This window comes from Zalophus californianus, chromosome 16 (assembly GCF_009762305.2).
Source record: "Zalophus californianus isolate mZalCal1 chromosome 16, mZalCal1.pri.v2, whole genome shotgun sequence".
Classification (NCBI taxonomy): domain Eukaryota; kingdom Metazoa; phylum Chordata; class Mammalia; order Carnivora; family Otariidae; genus Zalophus; species Zalophus californianus.
In genome coordinates, this window is record NC_045610.1 from 48822544 (window position 1) to 48849757 (window position 27214).

The 27214-nt window shown below is 39.7% G+C and overlaps 1 protein-coding gene across 1 annotated transcript in view; it reads left to right on the forward strand.

Moving 5' to 3' along the window:
• Positions 1-25989, forward strand: part of PSMD12 (proteasome 26S subunit, non-ATPase 12) — a 28556-nt gene extending 2567 nt beyond the window's left edge. The window contains exons 2-11 of the mRNA XM_027626528.2: positions 5695-5754; positions 5841-5969; positions 11555-11662; positions 14435-14539; positions 17912-18061; positions 18152-18286; positions 19821-19933; positions 20933-21107; positions 24356-24433; positions 25396-25989. Of these exons, the coding sequence (XP_027482329.1) occupies positions 5695-5754; positions 5841-5969; positions 11555-11662; positions 14435-14539; positions 17912-18061; positions 18152-18286; positions 19821-19933; positions 20933-21107; positions 24356-24433; positions 25396-25605 (1263 nt within the window). The 3' untranslated portion in view covers positions 25606-25989. The remainder of the gene's footprint in view (positions 1-5694; positions 5755-5840; positions 5970-11554; positions 11663-14434; positions 14540-17911; positions 18062-18151; positions 18287-19820; positions 19934-20932; positions 21108-24355; positions 24434-25395) is intronic.
• Positions 25990-27214: the final 1225 nt, after the last annotated feature.

A 27214-nucleotide genomic window follows, 5' to 3' on the forward strand; every position in this document is an offset into this window, starting at 1 on the left:
TTAAAAGCCAGTGAGCCAGTGAAACAAAACAAGGCACAGGTATGGGTTATTTTTGTGAAGGGCAGGTAGAGGGCTGGGGGATGGCAGGGTATAAGTGTTTTCATTTTTGTTCCTTAGTGCAAACCCACAATTTTCAACTTTTGGATTAGATGGTTGTCTTACCATCTAGTTAATTTTAAGATTTGTTCCTTTGTTTCGCCTTTTGTTTTATTTTGTAAAAGATTTTATTTATTTGACAGAGCGTGTGTGTGCGTGCACACACAAGCAGAGGGAGCAGCAGAGGGAGAAGGAGAACCAGGCTCCCCGCTGTGCGGGGAGCCCAATGCCGGACTTTATCTCAGTACTCTGGGATCATGACCTGAGCTGAAGGCAGATGCTTAACCAACTGAGCCAGCTGGGCGCCCCTATAGAACACTTTAGCATACATTCTTCAGTTTTTTACTTTGAGCCCATCAATAAAACTAAGGAAAGTTTTATTGTTTTTACTTGTGAGAAAACTAAGATTCTTGCAGCTTAAGTGGTTTATCCAAGGTCTGCAGCAAAGCCAGGTCATGCTCAGGTCTCCTAGCAGCAGGTAGTGTTTTTTGCTATATCCTACGACCTCTTTAAGAGACTTACTTTTGTACTTAAGTCATTTTTTATTTATTTTTTATTTTATTTATTTGACAGAGAGAGACACAGCGAGAGAGGGAACACAAGCAGGGGGAGTAGGAGAGGGAGAGGCAGGCTTCCCGCCGAGCAGGGAGCCCGATGTGGGGCTTGACCTGAGCCGAAGGCAGACGCTTAACGACTGAGCCACACAGGCGCCCCAGTCATTTTTTATTTTTAATGTGAAAGACAAAATTTATGTGTATAGAAAATAAGAATGTACCCAGTGAGAAAAGCACAGATAGCAGAAACCTTCAAAAGGCAAACTGAAGTCTAGATGTGAGTGGTAAAATTGCCAAATCTAGGCCATTTGAATCTCCTACAATGACCTATGTTTTTGTATCCCAACACTCATGTCACATTCAACAAGTAACACCAGTCACTAATACTTATTGATGTGTACTTTTAAAAAAATATTTAATTTATTAGAGTGCGCACAAGCGGTTGGGGGGGGTAGGGGCAGAGGGAGAGAGAGAGAAGCAGGCTCCCCACTGAGCAGGGAGCCTGATGTGGGGTTTGATCCCAGGACTCTGGGATCATGACCTGAGCTGGAAGGCAGACGCTTAATGACTGAGCCACCCAGGTGCCCCGGTATTGTTTTAATCCTTACAGCAACCCTGTGGGGCAGGAATTATTATGCTTATTTCACTGAAGAGAAAATTAAGGGTCAGAGAGGGTAAGTGTCTTGCCTGAGGTAACACAGTGTTAAGACTTGGCATTTAGACCCAAGTAGTCTGGTTTGCAGAGCCTTTTTTTGTTGTTTTTTTTTTTAAGATTTTTATTTATTCATGACAGACAGAGAGAGGCAGAGGGAGAAGCAGGCTCCCAAGGAGCAGGGAGCCTGATGCGGGACTCGATCCCAGGACTCTGGGATCATGACCTGAGCCGAAGGCAGACGCCTAACCATCTGAGCCACCCAGGCGCCCCAGAGCCTTTGTTTTTAACCGTTACATTCTGATGCCTCTGTGATTGGTATTTGAGGTTGGTGAGATAGTAAGAGTGATACTAGTTCTTGGTAATGGTTAGTGCTTCACCCTTGTTTTAATCCAAAGAGGGCCTTTTCTGAACTGTAACTATGTAGTACAGAGCACTTCCTGATACACAGAGGATCACCACCACCCTTCTTGATTATGGTATATTTGGTACGTGGATATTTGGAGATTATTTCCATTCTTAAATTGAATATATCCTTTGGTGGTTCTTCTTGTCTTTTCATTTGATTAGCTGCAGCATCTTCTCAAGGTTAATATCAAAAATAAAGAGGAGGTGAAATGTAAAACAGTTTATTGACTGTTAGCAGCTTGGACAAAGAGACCCCCCTGCCTTTAAGACATAGGTCCTGTGAAAGCATTGGATTGGCATTAAATTTCAGCTGTTGGTCTTTTTCTTAGGTTGTTTAACAAATCATTAAAAGATTGGATCCATTTAGGAGTTAAAGGACACAAACATACGGAATTTGCAGATACCCAACATGTATTGATGTTGAACAAACTCCTTAGTCATTTACCTCATTTACAAAGATTATTTTGTTGAGAAAAATGAGTCACAAAAGTCACATGTTCTCACGAGTTGGTTTTGATAGCTCCGACCATCTCGTTCCTCTGAGTTGAAAAGCAGGATCGAGGAGGTGGAATTTCAAGAACTGTGTGAAGATAGGAAAGAAAGGAGGAAGCTGGCTAGCCATAGCCTTGAACATGGAAGCGTGGGAGAAAAAAATGGGATATTTAGATAATTGGGAGTTGTATTTAATGAAGTTGTTGGTAGCGTCCCTCAAATCGCTGAATTGCCAGCCATGTAACTTGTCACATCCTACGTAGTGTGACAGTGAGAATCAGGAATTCAGAGCCCTTAAGGTCATCTGATAGTTCTGGTCATTGTCAGTGCATACTGTGTACAAGTTGGTGCGTGGGAAACGATCAAACGTGGTCCAGCCCTGAAGGAACTTAGAGACCACTTAGGAGGCAAGACATGCATGTTAATAACTGGTACAAGGTATAAAGGGATGTACCATCATATCTACAGAAGCAACATGATGTGCTTTGCCAGGTGCAGAGTGAGCTACAGTGGTGAACAGTATAGATGCACGCAGTCCCTTTTCTTACAGAATTTACATTCTAGTGAGACTAGGAAGACAGTGTTAAAATAGAAAAGAGTTTGGAGTCATTATAAAGCAGAAAGTCAGGGGGCTTGTGAGTTAAAGAAGGAAGTGCTGACTAACCCACTGACTATGGGGAGTTATTTAAGAATGCCTTCCTGAGGGGCACCTGGGTGGCTCAGTCATTAAGCATCTGCCTTTGGCTCAGGTCATGATTCCAGGGTCCTGGGATCAAGCCCCGCATCAGGCTCCCTGCTCCATGGGAAGCCTGCTTCTCCCTCTCCCACTCCCCCTGCTGTGTTCCCTCTCTCTCTGTCTCTCTCTCTCGTCAAATAAATAAATAAAATCTTAAAAAAAAAAAAATGCCTTCCTGAGAAGGTGACCGCTAATGTTCTGTTGATACCTAGAGCCTATGGCTCTAAAGTGCTATGTGATTCCTTCACATGTAGAGTGCAGCTCTTTAAAACCCATACTCTGGGGGCACCCAGGTGGCTCAGTCAGTGAAGCGTCTGCCTTCCACTCAGGTCATGATCCCAGGGTCCTGGGATTGAGCCCCGCATTGGGCTCTCCCTCTCCCTCTGGTCTCTCACTTTGTCTTTCAAATAAATAAAATCTTAAAAAAAAAAAACAAAAAAACTTCTGAATTAAAATACCATAAACTATACCCTGTTGATTATAGTCAGATGACTAATAGTAATTGCAAAAATGACAGATGACCATTAATGAACAGATTTTGCATTTTAACTATTTTTACACTACATTTGTTGCCAGATAGTAACCATTTCCCTAATGGAAATTACTTAGATGGAAGCAAAGGTGTGATTTAAACTAATTACAGTTTGGTGTCATGGAGGGAACATTGGGCCAGGAGGCAAGAGCCCTGGGTTCTGGTTCTGCTGATAAGTTTTGTGGCTGAGCTGTTTGGTCCTTAGTCTTTTTATATTCCAAAATGAGGTGATCGGATTAAATAATCTTCAGCAGTCTTTACAGTTCTAAGATTCTTTGATCTTTTATGATTTATTAGCCTTTAACTTTGAAGAATTTATGGATTTGTTCTTTGTTTTCCTCTGATGGACATTTAGTCAGCATTCATGATACACATGAATCTATAGAATTTGCAGAACTGATACTCCCCCTTTGCATAGGAAACATTGTTACAATGCTAGTAATCATGTTTCAGATTTAATTATAGTAAGTTCAAATAATGGCTGTACAGTACACATTCTTTGCTCCATAGAAAATTCATAGTTTAAACGTTATCTTGGAAAATATGGAAAGAGTATTTTGAAAAGTCAAAACATTATTTGTATCCTTAATTCAAAAACTGTTTCTTTCATCAATAAAAAAGTAGTACTCATGTACTATCCATGCATGTCATTAAAATAAAATAAGTTTCAGGGCACCTGGCTGGTTCACTTGGTGGTGCATGTGGCTCTTGATCTTGGGGTTGTGCGTTTGAGCCCCACGTTGGGTGTAGAGATACTTAAGAATGAAATCTTTTTAAAAAAGTAAATAAAAAATAGTAATTTCATTTATAGTTAGAAAGCCAATTTCAAAATAAAACCCTCCTCATCACTTCTAATTCATTCACTGTTATTAATACCAGTATCTTAAGTACTTCCAATTTTTTTTTTTTTTGCTGTGGGCTGGTTTTGTTTTTATCACAATGTAGTTTGTTTTGGTTTGGGTTTTTTTTTTTTCCTTAGATTTTATTTATTTGAGAGAGACTGAGAGTGAGAGAACAATCCCAGGACCCCGAGATCATGACCCAAGCCAAAGGCAGACAGACGCTCAACTGACTGAGCCACCCAGGCGCCCCACAATGTGTGCTTCTTAATAGGATAGCTTATTTTAGTCCTGATATTATCATTTAGGTTTATATCATTTGGATTTTGTTTTTCCCATTTCCTAACGTGCGTCCCAGAAAAAATATTTTGTTTTTGCATAAGAGAGATAGAGGTTATTGTCAGTTGACAAAAAAGGGTATTCCATTTGGATCAGTATCTGCTTAAAAGTGTGACCTTTGGCATACTATTATGGATATTCTCAGGTGGTCTTCATTTCCTTTAAGCGCAATTATAATTTACTTTAAAAGTCATTGAAGAATTAGGGGCTCCGGGCTGGCTCAGTTGGCAGAGCATGCAACTCTTGATCTCAAGGTTGTGAGTTCAAGCCCCACTCTGGGCATAGAGCTTACTTTAAAAAAAAAAAAAAAAAAAAAAAGTCATTGAAAAATTAAACCAGGGTTTCTTGTCTTTTCACCACCAAACATCCTTTATATTTTTCCTCGAAATTTCATGTTTTAAAGTATTTGTTATGGTGACTTCATAAATCATTTATTTTTTCTATTTTTATTCTTCAAAGACACTTGTGAGTGCCACTTAGAGTCTCAGTTCAGAATAAGATAATCAGGTTACCACACTGAGTTGATCATTTAGAATCCAAAATGACTTTTTTTCAGGTATTAAATCATTGTTCTATATTCAGTTTCTCTTAGGCTTTTTGAACTATTAAAAACAGCTTGTGGGCCCTACTTTAGGAACCACTGACTTAGGGAGTTCACAGGAAAAGCAAGCACTACCAAGAGGAGAAAACCAAATAGTAGTAGTAGTGGGGGTGGCCCTTTTCCTCTAAAATGGATTTTTTTTTCTTTTCTGTGTCAGAAACATCTCGTTTTAAACTAGTTTGTTTGGGGGCGCCTGGGTGGCTCAGTTGGTTAAGCAACTGCCTTCGGCTCAGGTCATGATCCTGGAGTCCCGGGATCGAGTCCCGCATCGCAGGGAGTCTGCTTCTCCCTCTGACCCTCTTCCCTCTTGTGCTATCTCTCATTCTCTCCCTCTCAAATAAATAAATAAAATCTTTAAAAAAAATAAAATAAAAAAATAAACTAGTTTGTTTGGTTTTGTGTTGGTGGTAGTGTTTTCATTCTTCATTTTTATCTTTTGTTTTAGGAAGGAAGACTTCAAGAAGTCATTGAAACCCTTCTCTCTTTGGAGAAACAGACCCGCACTGTGAGTAGATTATAGTGAAAACCTCAATTATCATTAATTTCATTTAACTGTGCTCCATTAACTTCAGTATATTTTCATTCTTACAGGCTTCTGATATGGTGTCTACATCCCGCATCTTAGTTGCAGTAGTGAAGATGTGCTATGAGGCTAAAGAATGGGATTTACTTAATGAAAATATTATGCTTTTGTCAAAAAGACGGAGTCAGTTAAAACAAGTGAGTTCATGACTACATTTGCATTTAAATTGGGACTTTAGAAAACCGTTCTATGAATCTGTTTTAAATTTACTGTTAAATCAGCATTACATTCTAGACAGTTTTTAAAAATTATGTCCATATTTTTATGTCAGCTGTTTTTATGTTTTTTTCTTCTGGTTTTTATATATTTGCATATTTTTACAAAATTGTGCTGAGTGCAGCTTTGTTCTCTGTACATGTAGCTCCATGTCTTCATGTTTATTTTTTAAGATTTATTTAAGAGAGAGAGAGCATGCACACACGCCCTAGCATGTGGGGAGGATGGGGGAGGGGGAGGGAGCGAGAGAATCTCAAGCAGACTTCCTGCTGAGCGCAGAGCCTGGTGGATCTCACAACCCTGAGATCATGACCTGAGCCCAAATCAGGAGCTGCACGCTTAACTGTCTGAGCTACCCAGGCACCCCCTCATGTTTATTATTTTATTTTATTTATTTATTCATTTCTTTATTTTTTTTTAAGATTTACTTATTTATTTGACAGAAAGAGACAACAAGAGAGGGAACACTAGCAGGGGGAGTGGGAGAGGGAGAAGCAGGCTTCCTGCTGAGCAGGGAGCCTGATGCGGGACTTGATCCCAGGACCTTGGGATCACTACCAGAGCCGAAGGCAGATGCTAAATGACTGAGCCACCCAGGTGCCCTCATGTTTATTATTTTAAATGATTGTGTTATAATCCATCAAGTTGATAATCTGTAATTTATATAGTCATGTCTTTTATTAAACATTTAATATTTAACTTGTTTTGAGGCCATTTTTCAGACATTATTTTGACTAATTTTGTTTAAAGACTTACGTTCTCATTTGGTGTTTTGGGGAAACTAGATTTTCTTTTCTGTTTTCCCTGTTTTTTGCTTGAGTTGTTGTTGTGGTTGTTTTTTAGTAAACTCTGTGTCCAACATGGGGCTCAAACCTATGACCCCGACATTAAGAGTCACATGCTCACTGACTGAGCCAGCCGGGCACCCCATTCTATTTGAGTTATTTAAATGATTCTCTGTACAAGTAGATTCCACTTGTCATTTATATCTCATCTTTAAAATGCTGTTCCCTGAGTAGTTCCAGGTTTTTATTTTTTGCTTTCAAATGTATTAACATCATAAAACAGGGTAATAGTGGAACCAAAAACAGAAATATGGTGTTCTTGTTGAAATCTTTGTCTTATTAATTAGTTTACTGCTAAAGTGAACCTAGTATTAGAGTGGGTTAAATTACTTTTTACAAAAAACAAATTTTTTTCTCCTTTTTTTTTTTAGATAAGTTTACATATAATTCGTGCTGTCTCAATCTCCCTCCCTCTCTCTTGGGGTTGTGAGTTTGAGCCCCATGTTGGGTGTAGAGATTACTTAAAAATAAGATTTAAAAAAGGGGCGCCTGGGTGGCTCAGTCGTTAAGTGTCTGCCTTCGGCTCAGGTCATGAGCCCGGGTTCCTGGGATCAAGCCCCACATTGGGCTCCCTGCTCAGCGGGAAGCCTGCTTCTCCCTCTCCCACTCCCCCCTGCTTGTGTTCCCTCTCTCACTGTCTCTCTCTCTCTGTCAAATAAATAAATAAAATCTTAAAAAAAATCAAAAAAATTAATATAGATTTGAGGCAGACTAGTATATATGAATGAAATTCATTTAAATATGCCTTTTCCTGCTCAGTTCTGTGGTGTGAGAGACCATCATAGAGTTGGTTGAGAGACTGGCATAGATGAACCATTGTCTTCCTCTGGTTTTCTTTTTTTTTTTAAGATTTTATTTATTTATTTGACAGAGACAAAGCGAGAGAGGGAGCACAAGCAGGGGGAGTGGGAGAGGGAGAAGCAGGCTTCCCGCGGAGCAGGGAGCCCGATGTGGGGCTCAATCCCAGGACCCTGGGATCATGATCTGAGCAGTAGGCAGACGCTTAATGACTGAGCCACCCAGGCGCCCCTTCCTCTGATTTTCTAAGAGATTTGTTTCTGTAGGACAATTTGGAAAGGGTTGCTTATTTATTTGTCTTGAGGCAACCTGGGTTAAAGTAAACAAAAATATGTGTTTTAATAGTACAAGTGCCATTCAAAGCACATATCCAAAAATACAGTTTATTAATAGAGTCATAACATTTTAGAGCTAATAAAAGGGACTGTTTAACTCTGTTGTTTTTCTGATTGAGAAACTGACATTTATATGTAAGACTCTTGGAATGTGAAGAAATGTGCCAGGTAACCTTTAGTTCAGTGCACAGTATAAATCACAAGTAACAGTACTACATTTGTAGCAAGGTGATTTGTTTTTTTTTTAAAGTTACACACATAGGGGCCCCTTGGTGGTGCATTCGGTTGAGTGGCTGACTCTGGATTTCGGCCCAGGTCATGATCTCGGGGTCATGGGATAGAACCCTGTGTCAGTCTCTGCACTCAGCGCGGAGTCTGCTTGTCCCTCTGCCTCTGCTCCCACAGCCCACTCTCTCTCTAAAAAATAAATAAATAAAATCTTAAAAAAAAAGTTACACAGCGATATATAGTGAATGACATAGAACAATGAGTGGCAGTAGGAGACAAGAAAGGAGGAAGAGAGGGTTTTGATTAGGTTTGTCAGGGAGGCTTGCTGGAGGAAGAAGAGTTTGAATCAGTCTTGCAACTGGCTAATGGCATGACCACAGCTGCAGTGGGGCTCCTCTTTTCGCTGTGACATGTCTCCTTAGCTCTGGAAAGTGCTTAAGGACACAAAATATGCCTCTCCTTTTCCCATAATTACTTTTTACCTAGAACTTTTCTTTTTGCTCTACCAGACTTAGAAAGTAATGATTTTCTTAAAATAACCTTTTCTAGATTGCTTAAAATTAATGGTTTCTAATTCACTGTCTGTCACTTGAGCCCAGGGGGTAAGCCTCACTCCAGCCATGACTTACCTAATGACCTGTATTTTTTTCAAGGAACAGCAGGATGTTCACTTACCATTAGAATATTGATGTAATTGTTTTGTTTTGTTTTTCTTGTACCCCATCTGATTTCTGTTAATGTAGTTTTTGCACAGCTTTTAGAATTACTAAGTTGTATGCCCTTCTAGAAATCATGGTTATAATTAGTGTTAGAGGGATCAGTTTTTGAGATACAAGGTGTCCCAGAGCCTTGCACTTATTGAAAGAGTGCTATTTTGGGCGCCTGGGTGGCTCAGATGGTTAAGCGTTTGCCTTCACCTCAGGTCATGATCCCAGGGTCCTAGGATCGAGTCCCGCATCGGGCTCCCTGCTCAGCGGGGAGCCTGCTTCTCCCTCTGCCTCTCTCTCTCTCTGTCTCTTATGAATAAATAAATAAAATCTTTAAAAAAATAAAAATTTTTAAAAAAAGAAAGAGTTCTATTTTATAATAAAACCTTCGCTCTCTGGAACTCCTGTGTCTCTGAACAGCCAATTTTTCAGATAATTAGAAGTTCAACCTGAGCTACATGATATTGTTTTTCAAGGAAATGTTTGCAGGATATACCATGGGATTTTTTTTTTCCAGCTTGATTGAGGTATAATTGACAGAAGGTATTCTGTTTACTTTTCTACTATCTTAAAAAAATATGCATTGTCTTGATGACAAAGAGTCCGAATTATTATTCTCAATGATTATGATAATTGATAATGCTGTTTAGAGTCTGTATTAGAGGTTGCAGACTACAGGCCACGACCAAATCCCACCTGCTAGCTTTGTAAATAAAGTTTTTGTACATAGCCACCTTTCGTTATACATTGTCTGGCAGCTTTGTACTTACAAAGGCAGAGTTGCATACTTGTCCCAGAGACCCTATGGCCCACAGAGTTTAAAATATTTACTATGTAAATATTTATCAAAATTTACCAAAATGTTTTGCTGACCCCTGACCTAGATGATAGAATGTTAGAACTAGAGGTGAGGAACCTGGGCAGGGGATACGTGACCATCAATGTCATATTTTATTGAGGGGAGTATGGGTGACTGCGGCTTCTCCTCCCTACCCAGGGAATGGAACTACTTAAGCTCTGCCTCTGCCACTGACTCTTTTCTTCAGTCCCAGTATTTGCTGGCTATGGCTTTGTCGTGTTCACAGCCACTGCTGAACTCTGCTTTTCTTTTCTCTTTCTTCCCCCTTTTGTCTTTTGCAACTTCTATGCTTTTTTGCTTGACTCCAAAAAGTAGTTGCGATTTTATTTATTGATTTGAGGGACACAGAGACCATAAGCGGAGAGACAAAGAAGCATACTCCCTGCTGGGCAGGGAGCCTGAGGCGGGGCTCGATCCCAGGACCCTGAGATCATGACCTGAGCTGAAGGCAGACACTGAACCAACTAAGCCACCCAGGTGCCCCATCTAGGAAGCCTTCTAATAGACATCCTCAAACACCCCTTTTCGTGTAATCACTTCACTGTTTGTAGTGGAGAGGGGTAAAGTCTTTCATCTGAGGTTTTTCTAACCTTTTTGAGTTTATTACTAGGTGTTCAGTACTTCTTAGCTATCAGAGACTTTTTTTTTTTAAAGATTTTATTTATTTGAGAGAGAGAGACAAAGCATGAGCGGGGGGAGGGGCAAAAGCAGGCTCCCTGAAGAGCAGCAGGGAGCCCAGTGCGGGGCTCGATCCCAGGACCCCGGGATCATGACCTGAGCCGAAGGCAGACGCTTAATGACTGAGTCACCCAGGCGCCTCCTATCAGAGACATTTGGGGAAAAAAATTCTTTTTAAGATTTTATTTATTTATTTGACAGAGAGCACAAGCAAGGGGAGAGGTAGAGGGAGAAGCAGGCTTCCCGTGGAGCAGGGAGCCCGACGCGGAGCTCGATCCCAGGACCCTGGGATCATGACCTGAGCCAAAGTCAGTTGCTTAACAGCTGAGCCACCCAGGTGCCCCATGAAGTTTTTTTTTTTTTTTTAAGCAAGCTCTACACCCAGCGTGGGGCTTAAACTCACAACCCTGAGATCAAGAGTTTCATGCTCTACCAACTAAGTCAGCCAAGCACTCGTTATGTTTTTTTTGTTTTGTTTTAAGATTCTATTTATTGGGGTGCCTGGGTGGCTCAGTCATTAAGCGTCCACCTTTGGCTCAGGTCATGATCCTGGGGTCCTGGGATTGAGCCCCACATCGGACTTCCTGCTTGGCAGGAAGACTGCTTCTCCCTCTCCCACTCCCCCTGCTTGTGTTCCCTGTCTCGCTGCCGCTCTCCCTGTCAAAGTTATTTGACAGCGGAGACTGAGCCACCCAGGCGCCCCGCTCCTTATGTTTTTTTTTTTTTTTTTAAGATTTTATTTATTTATTTGACAGAGACAGAGACAGCGAGAGGGAACACAAGCAGGGGGAGTGGGAGAGGGAGAAGCAGGCCTCCCGCCGAGCAGGGAGCCCGATGTGGGACTTGATCCCAGGACCCTGGGATCATGACCTGAGCCGAAGGCAGATGCTTAACAACAGAGCCACCCAGGCACCCTCCTTATGTTTTTTAATAGGCATTTCCATTTCTAGAATTGCTTGGGAAGACTAGATTTGAACATAGCTCTTCCATCAATGAAATACTTCCTTTTTAACTGTATGAGGAATGAATCTTACTTATGAATGGTTATTATTATAGGCTGTTGCAAAAATGGTTCAACAGTGCTGTACTTACGTTGAGGAAATCACAGACCTTCCAATCAAACTTCGATTAATTGATACCCTACGAATGGTTACAGAAGGAAAGGTAAGTTTTCCATTGGCGTAACTCACAGTGGAAAGTCCTGTCTTTTCTGTATTCAGAGATTCTTATGTAGACATTATATCAATAGGTATGTATATATTTTTTAAGATGGCAAAAAGATTATCACCTTCATGCAATCATTATCTTTATACATTTCCTTCTAGTATCTTCGCATATATAAATGAATGTATTTTTATATATATATATATATATATTTTTTTTTTTTTAAAGACTTTATTTTTAAGTAATCTCTGCACCCACCGTGGGGCTCGAACTAATGACCTGGAGATCATGAGTCACATGTTCTTCCGACTGAGCCAGCCAGGCACCCCCAAATGAATATATTTAAATAGTGGCAGTCTTTTTTTTTGTTTTAAGATTTTATTTATCTATTTGACAGAGAGACGCAGCAAGAGAGGGAACACAGGGGGAGTGGGAGAGGGAGAAGCAGGCTTCCCACTGAGCAGGGAGCCCGATGCGGGGCTCAATCCCAGGACCCTGGGATCCTGACCTGAGCCAAAAGGCTGACGCTTAACGACTGAGCCACCCGAGCACCCTAGTGGCAGTCTTTTTTTTGTTTGTGTGTTTTTTTTGTTTTCTTTTTTGAGAGAGAATGAGAGAGAGAGCACAAGAGGGAAGAGGGTCAGAGGGAGAAGCAGACTCCCCGCTGAGCAGGGAGCCCGATGCGGGACTCGATCCCGGGCCTCCGGGATCATGACCTGAGCCGAAGGCAGTCGCCCAACCCACTGAGCCACCCAGGCGCCCCCGAATGGCAGTCTTGATATATCCAGATTTTTCTAGGAATTAGTGATCTTACCCCAAATTTACATGCAGTAACAATGAATCCAACATAAAGCTAATTCTTCAGCCCAGCCTAGATCTGCTTGAGAAATCTATGCTTGGGATAGCTAAGGTTTCACTACTATTTAACATAATAGTTTTATTATTTTAATTATTATATTTATTATTATTATAATTATTTAATTATTAATATTTTAACTGCCCGGCTGGCTCTTAGTAGGGCAGCTTGACTCTTGATCTTGGAGTTTGAGTTCAAGCCCCATGTTGGGTGTACAGCTTACTTTAAAAAAAAAAAAGAATAATAGCGTAGTCACGGTGTAAGTTTAATTTTCAAAATTTCACTGTCCTGCCAGAATCCATTTGTACTTCTTTTGATCCCTTCTTTCTCCTAATTTCATGTTTCTCTAAAAAGGACAAGTATGAAATGGTGACTGAGGTAAATATATTTTTTTTTCTAGACAGATTTTTGTCATCTGAGGATAAAAACTTAGGTTATATTTATTAGGTCTTTGTCACTTCAGTAAAATTTTTTCAAAGATTTTTATTTTTTTAAGATTTATTTATTTTAGAGAGAGCGTGTGGGGTTGGGGGGGGTGGCAAGGAAGAGAGAATCTTGAGCAGACTCCCCACCAAATGTGGAGCTCAACATGGGGCTCAGTCTCATGACCCTGAGGTCATGACTTGAGCCAAAATCAAGTCATATGCTCACCCAACTGAGCCACCCAGGCACCCCAAGATTTTATTTTTTTTAAGTAATCTCTACACCCAACATGGGGCTTGAACCTGCAACCCTGAAACACTGTTCTTTACCTCCTCAGAGAGATCCGTCATAAAAATAGTCACGGTGCTGTGTCTTGACTCTTAATTTCGGCTCAGGTCACAATCTCAGAATCATGAGATCCAGCCCCATGTTGGGCTCCGTGCTGACCAGGGGTCTGCTTGAGATTCTCTCTCTCTCCCTCTGTCCCTCCCCGCACCCCACCTCCGCTTGTGCCCGCGCTTTTTCTGAAATAAATAAATCCTTAAAAAAAAAGAAAGAAACACATGGGACGTTTAGGAAAGTGAAAGTAGTTTGTTATTCTTAGAAATTAAGGTTTTGGGGGTGGAGTGGGGAAAGGGGTTGCTGCAGAACAAAGGCTAAAGGGATAAGCAAGCCTAAGCAGCATAAAAATTAGTTCCCTAGATTCCATTAGGCTATAGTTATATTTTTGATGTTTAATTTGTTGGAAATTATAAATCCACTAACATTACTTATATCTGCAAAAAACGCTGATAACTTTAACAAGATCAAATATTTTTATTATTTTTTTTTTAAATAAGCTCTACACCCAATGTGGGTCTTGAACTTATGACCCCAAAATCAAGAGTCACATGCGCTACTGACTGAGCCAGCCAGGCACCCCTCAAATAATTCTTTTAAAGGCACTGTTCTATTTTCTGTACTATTTAATGTAGCTTATGGTTCTGTTATTCATTAAACACAATGATTTCATATTTAGGCTCTTGAGGCAAAGCTACAAAATATGGATTATGTTTCATAGAGACCTTTTCTTAAAAATTATGTGATTGTGGGGTGCCTCGGTGGCTCAGTTGGTCATGTCCAACTCTTGATTTTGACTCAGGCCATGATCTCAGGGTCGTGAGATCGAGCCCTGAGTCAGGCTCATTCAGCAGGGAGTCTGCTCTAGATTCTCTCTCTCCCTCTCCCCCTCCTCCCTGGGCATGCATGCGTGGGCATGTATGTGCTCGCGCACACCCTCTCTTTCTGTCTCTGAAATGAATAAATTAAAAAAAATTTCGTGATTGTGAAATGTAAAATATCACACAGCTATATTTGTACATGGAGAATAAGGTGCACAATAACTGCAGGATAAATACTGTTAGGCTTAGTTTGAATAATAGTTCAACTCTATCTTTAAAATGTTAACACATGTCCATGGGAATTTTGATAATATAAATTTCTCATATTTGTAGATTTATGTTGAAATTGAGCGTGCTCGACTGACGAAAACGTTAGCAACTATAAAAGAGCAAAACGGTGACGTGAAAGAGGCCGCCTCCATTTTACAGGAGTTACAGGTAAGGAGTTGTATTTAGAATGTGAAAATCTTTATGTTTAGTCAGCAGTATTTCTTGTGGAAATAGCTTATTTTGACACCTTATCACTTTTTCAAAACTACCAGGACTAAAAGTGAGTACAGGGGAGCGTAAGGTTGATATTCAGGTGTCTGAAAATTATGTAATTAGGGTTCTGACTAACTGCTAAAAAAAGTTTTGAAGAAAAGTTAGAATTGATGCATTAGTCTTGATTTTGTGCTTTTTGAAAATTTTCATTCTCTTTAGAACTTAAATTAGTAATTCAGGTACTATGTATGCCTTAGGGATTTGCTGTTAATCATTAGCTTCATTCTAAATGAATATTTGATTGATGGTCAGTTTCTAGGCTAAATTGTTTTAACAAAGAAAAATTGCCTCATAATTTGCCATGTTTCAGGACAAATTTAAGAGAGATCTTAAAATGAGACATCAATGGACTAAGAAATCTGAGAAAAGCCATAGACGCACTCACTCAAAATTTTCCTTATAATTTTGGTCCATCAAGTTTTCCACATTAAGTTAAATTGCTTCAGCCATGTGCCATTTTAGCTAAAGGAAGGGAAAAAATAACACTGAGGGGATCTTGTGTGCTATGCATTGTTTTTATTTTTTTTTTAACCATGTCCTGTGTTCTCTATACATTTTATCTTCTTCAGTGTTCATATACAATACTATTTTTATCCCCATTTTTCTGCCAAGGAAACCCAAACTCAAAGGGATTAAGTAATGTGCCTAATAAGTCATTGCCAAGAAGTGGTGGAGTTCAGATTCATACTAGTTGTGTTTGGCTTCAGACTTCTTTTCTTCTTTTTAATTAAAAGACTTTATTTTTTAGAGCAGTTTTAGGTTCACAACAAAGTTGAGCGGCAAGTACAGAAAGAGTTCCCATGTGCCGCCTGATGCCCTCCCCCTGCAACACGCACACATATGCACAACTTCCTGTTCTACCAACATCTCCCACCAGAGTGGTACATTAGTTAGGGTTGATGAACCTACATCGACATGTGGTCACCTGAAGTCTATAGTTTGCATTAAGTTTCACTCTTCGTATCGTATGTTCTGCAGATTTTGACAAATGCATAATGATCTGTGTTCATCAACGTAGTATCGTATAAAATAATTTCACTGCCCTAAAAATTCTCTGTGGTCTGCCTGTTCCTCTCTCCTCCCCGTCCCAACCCCTGGCAACTGCTGATCTTTCTACTGTCTCCATAGCTTTGCCTTCAAACTCTGTTTTCAACCAGGAGGATTGTGTGCCTCATGATTCAACATCCTCTGAAATATTCTTGCCAAAAAAAAATTCACCTCAGTTATATAAAGCTTCTAGGTTTAACTACCAGTTTACAGGATATACTAGGGACAGAGGAGCCTATTAAATGATACCACAGGGATGCAATCAGCATAATTTAGACTCTAGGAAACTATAGGATGATTGGCTTGATTTTGTCAACAAATAAATGGCAAGAAAAAAGCCATAAGAAACTGCTCTACCAGCTGCAAAGTATGAGCCTTATTTCGGTTCTGATTTAATTAAAATAAATAAGATAGATATTGGGGACTGACTGGGTATTTGGTGATAATAAGGAATTTTTAGATAACTTTTCAAAGTTTATCTTTTAGAGACATATTGAAATATATGACACGTTGTCTGAAATTTGCTTCAAAGTAATTGACACATGGAGAGTGGGTGAAGATACATAAATGAAACATTGATGGCTCATTGTATAGGTTTTATTTTCCTTAACAAAAAATTACAAAGATCATGAAATAAAAACTTTTTTCAGGCCTAATAATAGTAATGAAATAGCTTTACTTCAGTCCACTTTACCATTCTACGTTTTATAAATTCATTTGCAGTATGTCTATGCCAAATATTAAATTAAAAATGTTTTTCATAGTGGGGCGCCTGGGTGGCTCAGTCGTTAAGCGTCTGCCTTGGCTCAGGTCATGATCCCAGGGTCCTGGAATCGAGCCCTGCATTGGGCTCCCTGCTTGGCCGGAAGCCTGCTTCTCCCTCTCCCACTCCCCCTGCTTGTGTTCCCTCTCTCGCTGTGTCTCTCTCTGTCAAATAAATAAATAAAATCTTAAAAAAAAAGTTTTTCATAGTATTTGTCATAATTGATTTTCTATATTGTATGTGTTGTATATTTACTGTAAAGCTACATTCTATATCTGTTAGGAGTCATACCAGCCTTGTTATCTGAACTTTAAAAAGACAAGCACCTCTTTTTTCTGTAATTTTTTGTTAATATAAATAGAAAGCCTGCAGGGCGCCTGGGTGGCTCAGTTGGTTAAGCGACTGCCTTCAGCTCAGGTCATGATCCTGGAGTCCCAGGATCGAGTCCCACATTGGGCTCCTTGCCCAGCGGGGAGTCTGCTTCTCCCTCTGACCCTCTTCCCTCTCGTGCTCTCTCTCTCTCATTCTCTCTCTCAAATAAATAAAATCTTTAAAAAAAAAAAAAAAAGCCTGCAAGTGACATCTTTTTTCGTGTTTAGAATTGTAATTTCTGGGGCGCCTGGGTGGCTCGGTCGGTTAAGCGTCTGCTCCGGCTCATGTCAGGATCCCAGGGTCCTGGGGTCACACCCCGCGTCAGCTCCCTGCTCAGGGGGGAGTCTGTTCCTCCTTCTCACTCTGACTCTCTCCCTGGCTTGTGCTATTTCTCTTTCTCTCAAATAAATATTTAAAAAAAATGAATGAACTATTGATATACATAACAACTTAAATGAATCTACTGAGTGAACAAAGATAGTCTCAAGAGATTACATTCTGTGTTTGACATTCTTGAAAAGACGTGTCTGTAGTGATGGAGAACAGATCATTCTGAGTCGGGGAAGTATGTGACTGAAGGGGCAGATGAGGGAGTTTGTTCTGGGGTGATAGAACTATTCTGTATCTTGATTGTGATGACACAAGTCTGTACATACGTTAAAATTCACAGAACTTTTTAAAGATTTTATTTATTTTTTGACAGAGAGTGTACAAGCAGGGGAACCAGCAGGCAGAAGGAGAGGGAGAAGCAGGCTCCTCGCTGAGCAGGGAGCCCGATGTGGGGCTGGATCCCAGGACGCTGGGATCATGACCCGAGCTGAAGGCAGATGCTTAACCATCTGAGCCACCCAGGCACCCCTAAAATTCACAGAACTTTTTATGCCAGAACAAAAAAATATCGACTTTCCTATATAATTTTTTTAATTGTAATTTCCTGGAGGAAACTACCTTTCTATATCATCAGCACTCTCCCAGTGTGCGAGAAGGTTCTTATTATTTGACAAGTGTGAATATTTTCATACATTTAATTTTGCAATTTTTAGAAATTACCAAGTATAGATTTATTTGGGGTCTTACTTTGCTAGGTGGAAACCTACGGGTCAATGGAAAAGAAGGAGAGAGTGGAGTTTATCTTGGAGCAAATGAGGCTCTGCCTAGCTGTGAAGGATTACATTCGTACACAAATCATCAGCAAGAAAATTAACACCAAATTTTTCCAGGAAGAAAATACAGAGGTAAGCATGTTTCTTACTGCAAGTTTACTTTAGAAGTGTTTGGAAAAAACCCATAAGCCCCAATTTATTTTATCAACTTTTTTTTTTCAGAAATTAAAATTGAAATATTATAACTTAATGATTCAGCTGGATCAACATGAGGGATCTTATTTGTCTATTTGTAAGCACTACAGAGCAATATATGATACTCCCTGTATACAGGCAGAAAGTGAAAAGTGGCAACAGGTGAGAATATATTCTTATACTTGACATTGATACTTACTAGGAAGAATTTGCATTTTTTATTTTGAAATGATTTTAACTTCAGTAATTATATGTGGTTGTGTGGTGCTGCTTTCTGTTCAGTGTGTTGATAATTCAGTTTATCTTTACTGATTCAAATGAATTGTGACAATATTCTAAATTATCACTTTTGAAGAATGTAGCCTTACTGTTTAAAAGTGGGGCATGTGGGCAGCTCAGTCGGGCAAGTAGTCCTACTCTTGATTTCGGCTCAGGTCATGATTTCAGGGTCGTGAGATCAAGCCCCACAATCAGGCTCTGCACTCAGCTTGGGATCTGCTTGAGATTCTTTCTCTCCCTCTTCCCCTCCCCCAACTCCTGTGCTTGCGCACAGGCGAGCATGCTCTAAATAAATAATAAATAGATAAATAAAATCTTTTAAAAATAGGGACACCTGGGTGGCTCAGTCAGTTAAGCCATCTCCCTTTGTCTCAGGTCATGATTCGGGGGGCCCTGGGATTGAGCCCTGTGTCAGACTCCTTGCTCAATGGGGTGCCTGCTTCTCCCTCTCCCTCTGCTGCTCCCCCTGCTTGTACTCTCTCTGTCACATAAATAAATTTAAAAAAAAAAACTTCTTTTAAATATTTTTTTTTAAGATTTTATTTATTTGAGGGAGAGAACACAAGCAGGGGAAGGGGCAGAGGGAGGAGCAGACTCCCTGCTGAGCAGGGAGCCTGATGTGGGGCTCAATCCCAGGACCCTGGGATCATGACCCGAGCCAAAGGCAGATGCTTAACCGACTGAGCCAGCCAGGCGCCCCCCCCCCCCCAAAAATCTTAAATATGTATAGCAGGAGTGCCTGGCTGGCTCAATCGGTAGAGCATGCGACGCTTGATCCTTGGGGTCATGAGTTTTCAAGCCCCATGTTGGGTGTAGAGAATGAATGAATGAATGAATGATGCTTGGGTGGCTCAGTCAGTTAGGCATCTGCCTTTGGGTCAGGTCATGATCCCAGGGTCCTGGGATCGAGTCCCCCATCGGGCTCCTTGCTCAGCAGGGAGCCTGCTGCTCCCCCTGCTTGTGCTCTCTCTGACAAATAAATAAAATCTTTAAAAATAAATAAATAAAATAAAATATGTATAGCAGGTCACTTGCTACAAAGGTTATAGGTAAAAGACCTAGTATTATTTTGGAAAATTATTTCACAAAAAAACTGTTTCAAATGGTTTATATGTATATTCTGTGTTTATACTAACTTGTTACAAGAACTTTTTCCTTATATATCTGGCACCAAAAAATGTCAGCCCAGGTAGTAATTCAAGTTAGCAAAGATTTACTACAATTGTTCCGGAGAAATTTAATGTGACAGGAAGCCACTGTAAAGGGCAGCTTGGTGTGGTATGCTTAGTCCCTAAGACTTGAGTATAATATCAGACATGAATATAGACAATTCTCCCATGATTTTTTAGTTGCTGCCAGAGTTTCCACTTTGTTTCTAAGCTTGTTTATAATCGATTGTGTTATACAACACTTTTAGGCTCTGAAAAGTGTCGTCCTCTATGTGATTTTGGCTCCTTTTGACAACGAACAGTCAGATTTGGTTCACCGAATAAGTGGTGACAAGAAGTTAGAAGAAATTCCTAAATACAAGTAAGTACTTTTTTAGCTAGTGTAGTGTACATCTCAGCAGAAACACCATTTTGAAAGAAAATAGGTTAACCTAAGTGTCCACCTGCTTAATTTGGTTGCTGATAGATTGTATTGGTGAATAAAACTAGAGTTCATAGAGTAGTGAAATGTTTTTTTCACGCTGCATTAGAAATTAATGAGGTTAGGGTGCCTGGGTGGCTCAGTTGGTTAAGCGACTGCCTTCGGCTCAGGTCATGATCCTAGAGTCCCAGGATCGAGTCCCACATCGGGCTCCCTGCTCAGCAGGAGTCTGCTTCTCCCTCTAACCTTCTTCCCTCTCATGCTCTCTATCTCTCATTCTCTCTCTCTCAAATAAATAAATAAAATCTTAAAAAAAAAAAAAAGAAATTAATGAGGTTATAACACACTTCATTCCAAACCACTTATCATGGGGCGTCTGGGTGGCTCAGTTAAGCATCCAGCTCTTGGTCTCAGCTCAGGTCTTGATCTTGGGGTTGTGAGTTTGGGCTTCATGTCGGGCTCCATGCTGGGTGTGGAGCCTACTTTAAAAAATAAATAAGCCATTTATCAAATAGAAGTTGCATTTCAAGCTCACTTTAGCAGCTTTTGGTTAACTAACCGTGTGATAAAGTTTAGTCTTAGTAGTTTGGGGCTTTGTGATTTTCAGAAGTATACACTTCCTAAGCAGAGTGGGCTTTTATTTATTAAAAGCTGTTTTTCTTTTATCTGTCTCATTGGTAAGTTTACATTAATTATTCCAGAGACTGGAAAATACATTGCAGGAGGGAGCAGAATGTTAAGTAGGGGAATGCTCCATTCAGAATTAGTGTGGAAAAAATGGTAGTAAAGTAGGTAAAATAAATAATAATCAACTTATGTTTTGTTCTACAAATAAAAATTTGTAAGTACAGTCTTTGTCGATATTTGAACATTTGCTGTTATAGTACTTGAAACTTAATTTTTACAGATTTGGAATATTAAGTTTTATACAATTTACAGGGATCTTTTAAAGCTTTTTACCACAATGGAGCTGATGCGTTGGTCCACACTTGTTGAAGACTATGGAATGGAATTAAGAAAAGGGTCTCTTGAGAGTCCGGCAACTGATGTTTTTGGTTCTACAGAGGAAGGTGAAAGAAGGTGGAAAGACTTGAAGAACCGAGTTGTTGAACATGTAAGAATCTGGCATGATAGAGATGCCAATCTGAAAGTAAACTTTGGCAAATTTGAGTATAAACTTTTATTTTTCAAGTTTGATAGTCAAATATGGTTTTTTTGGAGGTTATGTCTTTAATTCTTTGCTTTAGGGTTTTTGTTTTTTGGGGTTTTTTGCTATGCCCAATGTAGTAGTGATGTAAATTTGTTGTTCGAATGTCTGTTGTGTATTTCCAAAACCATATCCAATTTATCTTCTCCCTCTTATTTCCCCCTGCCCTATTCCCCATTTTTGGCTTTTCAGAAAAAGAAAACAAAACGCCTGTGTTTTAGCATGCTTATTTTGAGGGGACCTCTCAAGAATTCAAAATTTTATTTTTTTTTTAAAGATTTTATTTATTTATTTATTTGAGAGAGAGAATGAGAGAGAGAGAGAGCGCATGAGAGGGGGTAAGGTCAGAGGGAGAAGCAGACTCCCCGCTGAGCAGGGAGCCCGATGTGGGACTCGATCCCGGGACTCCGGGATCATGACCTGAGCCGAAGGCAGTCGCTGAACCAACTGAGCCACCCAGGCGCCCAAGAATTCAAAATTTTAGAGGCACCTGGCTGGCTCAGTCAGTAAAGCATGTGACTCTTGATCTTGGGGTTGTAGTTTGAGCCTCACATTGGGTATAGAGATTACTTAAAAATCTTAAAAAAGGGGCGCCTGGGTGGCTCAGTCGTTAAGCATCTACCTTCGGCTCAGGTCCTGATCCCAGGGTCCTGGGATCAAGCCCTGCATGGGGCTCCCCGCTCCGCGGGAAGCCTACTTCTCCCTCTCCCACTCCCCCTGCTCGTGTTCCCTGTCCCGCTGTGTCTCTCTGTCAAATAAATAAAATCTTAAAAAATAATAATCCAAAATTTTATAGCATATAAACCAGAAAGAATTTCTTAAGGATGTGGGGGATGGTTGTGGGTGAAAGGCGTTCTTTCTGATACTTGCTTGATAGTTTTGGGAATGGGTAACAAGTCTTAAACCTGATCTTTGATCTTCTTGGCGTCACTATAAATTGAATTATCTCACCATTCATTCACATAACAAACATTTATTGTGAGCCTTCTAGGTGCCAGACAGTGTACAAAGTTGCTGGGACACGTGGCAAAGTAAGACATGGTCCCTACCTTCAGACAGCTTAAAAATAAGTCATAGGGAAAGATGCATTTATAAATAAAAGTATTCTAGATATTAGGGCACAAATAGATATCACATGGAGTGGAGCATAAGTAGAGAGTTGATTGGTTCTACCTGAAAGGGGCCTCCTGGCTGGCCCAGTTGGTGGAGCATGCAACTCTTCATCTCGGGGTTGTGAGTCCAAGCCCTATGTATGTTGGATGTGGAGATTACTTAAAAATAAAATCTTAAAAAAAAAGAATAAGAAAAAGAAAGGTCAGGCTAGATGTACAGTAATTGACCCAGGAGGTAAGATTTGTAAGAAGGGTACCCGGTGAGCAGACAGAGCGGATGGTCTGGCAGGGACGCGGAGACACGCCAGCAGGGACAAGCGCCTCCAGGAACAGGGCTCAGTGAGGAAGAAAGTCGGAGATAGGGAAAGGGCCTGGAGCTTAACGAAATTTATATACTGCAGTAGTGGAAACCTTGACCTGAGAGGACAGTGACGAGGCTTGTATCTTACAAAGACCCCTCTGGCAGTAAGCGTGGAGGATGGATTTTGGGGAGAGAGAGGAATAGAGTTGAGAAGACTTCTGAGTGAACACCCCTTGTGGGTGTCCGTCAAGGCAGTAGCAGAGGGATTGAAGAATGGATAGGGTGGAATTATTTTAAGAAAGAAAATCAATAGAATTTGGTCGCTGATTACATTTAAGGGATGAAGGAAAAGGGGTCTAGAATGATTGTCCTTCTTCCTAAGAAGTTGGTGTGGCCATGGACCCTAATAGAGGCGGGAGGAGGGACAGCTTCTTCAAAGATCAGTTCATTTTCTCTCCCCACTGGTCCCCATTCTTCCTATGAATGCTGTTGTTTTGTTAATAACATAGAGAATAATAAAGGGAGGAACAGTGGCTCAGTTAAGCGTCCCACTCTTGATTTTGGCTCAGGTCATGATCACAGGGTTGTGGGTTTGAGCCCCACTTCGGGCTCCAAGCTCAACAGGGAGTCTGATTGAAATTCTCCCTCTCCCTCCATCCTTACCCCCACCCCCACACTCTCTCTCTAAACAAATTAATCCTTTTTTAAAAAGAATAATAAAGGGAACTGTTCCCAGTGAAAAGGAAATTTAATTTCAGTTTACCTTTAAGTAGTTATAATGATGAAAATGTGGTGTCTTAAGATGCTGTCAATCATATTTTGAATCTGAGCCTTTGTGTCATAATTATTAAAGTTTAACTTTAGATTCTAAAGTTCAGCAAAAACCTTTTAGTACAGTTACAGTTTTTTTTAAGGTTTTATTTATTTATTAGAGAGAGAGCTAGTGCACACAGGCAGAGGGAGAATTGAACCTGAGCTAAAGGCAGACACTTAACCCACTGAGCCACCCAGGCGTCCCAGTACAGTTACAGTTTTTAACCACTATTTTAGTTAAGATAAGCCTACGTCTTGACTATATATATATTTTTCTATAAGATTCTATGTATCTGAAAGAGCGTGAGAATGAGTGGTGGGGGGTGGGCAGAGGGAGAAGCGGACTCTCCGCTGATCAGGGAACCTGATGCAGGGCTGATCCCAGGCCCCTGGGATCATGACCTTAGCCAAAGGCAGATGCTTAACTGACTGAGCCACTCAGGTGCCCTTGACTATATATACTTAAAAAGAGTTGTGGGGCGCCTGGGTGGCTCAGTTGGTTAAGCGACTGCCTTCGGCTCAGGTCATGATCCTGGAGTCCTGGGATCGAGTCCCGCATCGGGCTCCCTGCTCAGCGGGGAATCTGCTTCTCCCTCTGACCCTCACCCCTCTCGTTCTCTCTCTCTCTCAAAAATAAACAAAATTAAAAAAAAAAAAATTAAAAAAAAAAAGAGTTGTGGAAAGTATTCAGAATAAGTTGCAAATAACTGCAGAAACCAAAATATCTAAATTTTGCTTTGTTAATGAAGTTTAGAACCAGTTTCACTCCAGTGGTGGGCTATAGAGAAAAGCTCTGAATCTGACATTTTAACTAAACCTATTTGGATATGAAAAAAATAAAATAGACCTATTTGGATATGAAAACAAATGGGTTTTTAGCCTTACTCATGACTGTTGTATGTCCTTCATGCCCTCTGTCCTCTCCCCAGAATATTAGAATAATGGCCAAGTATTACACGAGGATAACAATGCAGAGGATGGCTCAGCTTCTCGACCTGTCTGTCGATGTAAGTAGTTGGAGTTGTTTGTAGCCAGTCACTTTGAATATCAGCTGACTTGTAAAAATTGAATGAGAAAACCAGTTTTGTTTTATTATTTAATTTTAAGTTTAGGTGACAGAGTTTCTCCAGGCTATCTTGAATACCAAAAAATACCTTAAATAACAAGTTTATAGTTACATTAATATTATGTGTCCTAGTTAAAATCTTCAGTACGGTCGTTTTACATCGATTCATCTGCAGTGCAGGGTATATATTTCTATAATGAATACGTCTAGGTTCCCAGAAATGAGCCATAGAAAATGGGAGAGAGACTTGACTGCATTTCCCTTGCAGAGAGAGGTCAGGTCCTGTTAGAGGAGCAGGTATGCGTTCCTGTTGGTGACATGTATACCACCACAGAGGCCGGGGTCAAGTGAGGTAATCCAGAAGCCATTTCTATCACCAGAGTTTTTCGGGTTAGCTAAAAAAGAAGAATCACGGATGTTAGAGGTCGAAGGTTTGATCCTTGGTTGGCACGTTAGCTACTTACATTTCTGGACAAGGGTACCAGCGTCCTTAGAAGTAGAGTGTCTTGTTCTTGACTAGGTAGTCACCAGTGGCAGAGCATATATGGTAACCCAGCATTTCTGGAAACAAATTATCTGTATAATGGTTAGGGGGAAACATTGTAGACCAAGAGTGTGGACCAAATTGCCATTGGCAGCAGGCTGGCTGTCTGCAGTTATCAACAGTGTTGAGTTTGCACGGAGGCTGATTCAGACTCCACCCTGATATGGGTAGACTCGTAGTCTGTTCATTCCTAGACTCACAGTAGAATGGTATGTTATTACGGGAAGTTAACAGTTGCTAACTAGAACAGTGAATTTTAGTCCTGCATTTTCTTAGGTAAAGAGTTTAGAAAATACTTTCCTTAAAGTTTATTGTCTGTAATTATCCTGTCTTAATCCAATTGCCTTTCTCTCTTGCAGGAGTCAGAAGCTTTTCTTTCAAATCTAGTAGTTAACAAGACCATCTTTGCTAAAGTAGACAGGTTGGCAGGAATTATCAACTTCCAGAGACCCAAGGATCCAAATAATTTATTAAATGACTGGTCTCAGAAACTGAACTCACTGATGTCTCTAGTTAACAAAACTACACACCTCATAGCCAAAGAGGAGATGATACATAATCTACAATAAGGGTCTCAACGCCCCTAATGCTTTTAGAAAAGAGTTAAAATTGGAAGTCATAAAAAAAAAAAAAGACTGTTATGGTGTAAATGTTGGGTTTGTTTGTTTGTGTTTTCTATATTCTCAGCTCCTTTGTCTAAAATTTAAAAGATAGTGAATATGTTTAAGGCCCCTTTTGACCTTTCAGCTCCCTGATTTTATCGTTAACTTTGCATTTGCAATTGGTGCAAAAAAAAAAATACATTTCTATTGTCTACATACTCAAAAAATTGTGTCATAACTTACCCAAATGTGTTTTTCTGTCATTTGAAAACTTTTTAGCTGTTATTCTCATTCAGCTAACAACCATAATTATAATAATAAACGTATATGCACATTGACTTTCTATACTTACCTGTGTTTCTGAACATTTTGTGGGATAGTGATTTAAGTATTTTTTAAATAAAAGAAATTCTGTTGTAAAGCTATCAATTTGATAGAATTTAAAAAACAACATAGGACATATAAGAACATTTGAGATAGAGTTGTGATTTGTGAAGAATTTGTATTTTAGCATTGAGTGTATGTAGAGTGATCTGGTAGGCTGAAAACATACACGTGTTTTTTTTTCCCCTTGAGTCAGACTAGTTTCAGTCACAGTAGCTTGATTATTTTCATTCCCTTTCTCTGACTTGACCAGTTGTTGAACAAAATCAAGTGACATTGTATTGACATAGTTTAACACACAAAGTCATTTTTATAAGATTTCTTTGTGACTTTCACTTAAAGGTCTAATTACATCGTTAATGTTCCAAATTCATTATCTCCTTATAGGAACTTTAGTTCCATTATATGAACACTGGATTACTACCTAAAATGCTTTAAAAAATGACAACAAAAAAGACTCAGCCACCCTCTTAGCAAATGGCATAGTATTGACTTTTTTTTTTACAGAAGTTAACAAAAGTAGTTTTACTCTCAAAAGAAACATCTGAAATCAATTAATAGCAAATTTTGGAAGTTTTTTAAAATTTGATATATTTCAGGGAAAACTGAAGATTGAAACAATGTTAGAAGCTTATTTAAAATGATGTTGAAACAAAGAAAGTATGAGGTATACTTTTTTAAAAACCCAAATGAAGGTAGTGGGGGAAAAAGACATTCTGGAAATAGCACTTTTTGTAATTCATTTTCATTTAATGGTCACTAAATTGTCCTCTGTGGTCCCAGGGCTGGGGACATTTGTGGGGTCTCTGCTATTTATGCTGAGTCATTGTGAGTAATAACCTAGTATTAAATCTAATTCTATTCTTTGGAAATTTAATGTATTGGTCACATTAATAACAAACATCTGCTACCACTTATCTTTAAAAATCTAACCAAAAATATGGCAAGGAACACCAGAAGTTCACACTAGCAGTAGGAATATGCTTTATATTTTCTTCTGCATGAAAAGGATAGAAAAAAATGATGTTGTATTGTTAATTTGTAAATCAAGTTGGAGCTAATTTGAATCTAGCTTCTCATTAACTCACTAACTCATTACCCTTGTACTTGCCAAACCTAGGCTATTTGGCCAAATACTTGGTTGTTATAAAGATCTCAAATGGTCCTCTTCTTTGGTCTTTATATTTAACAT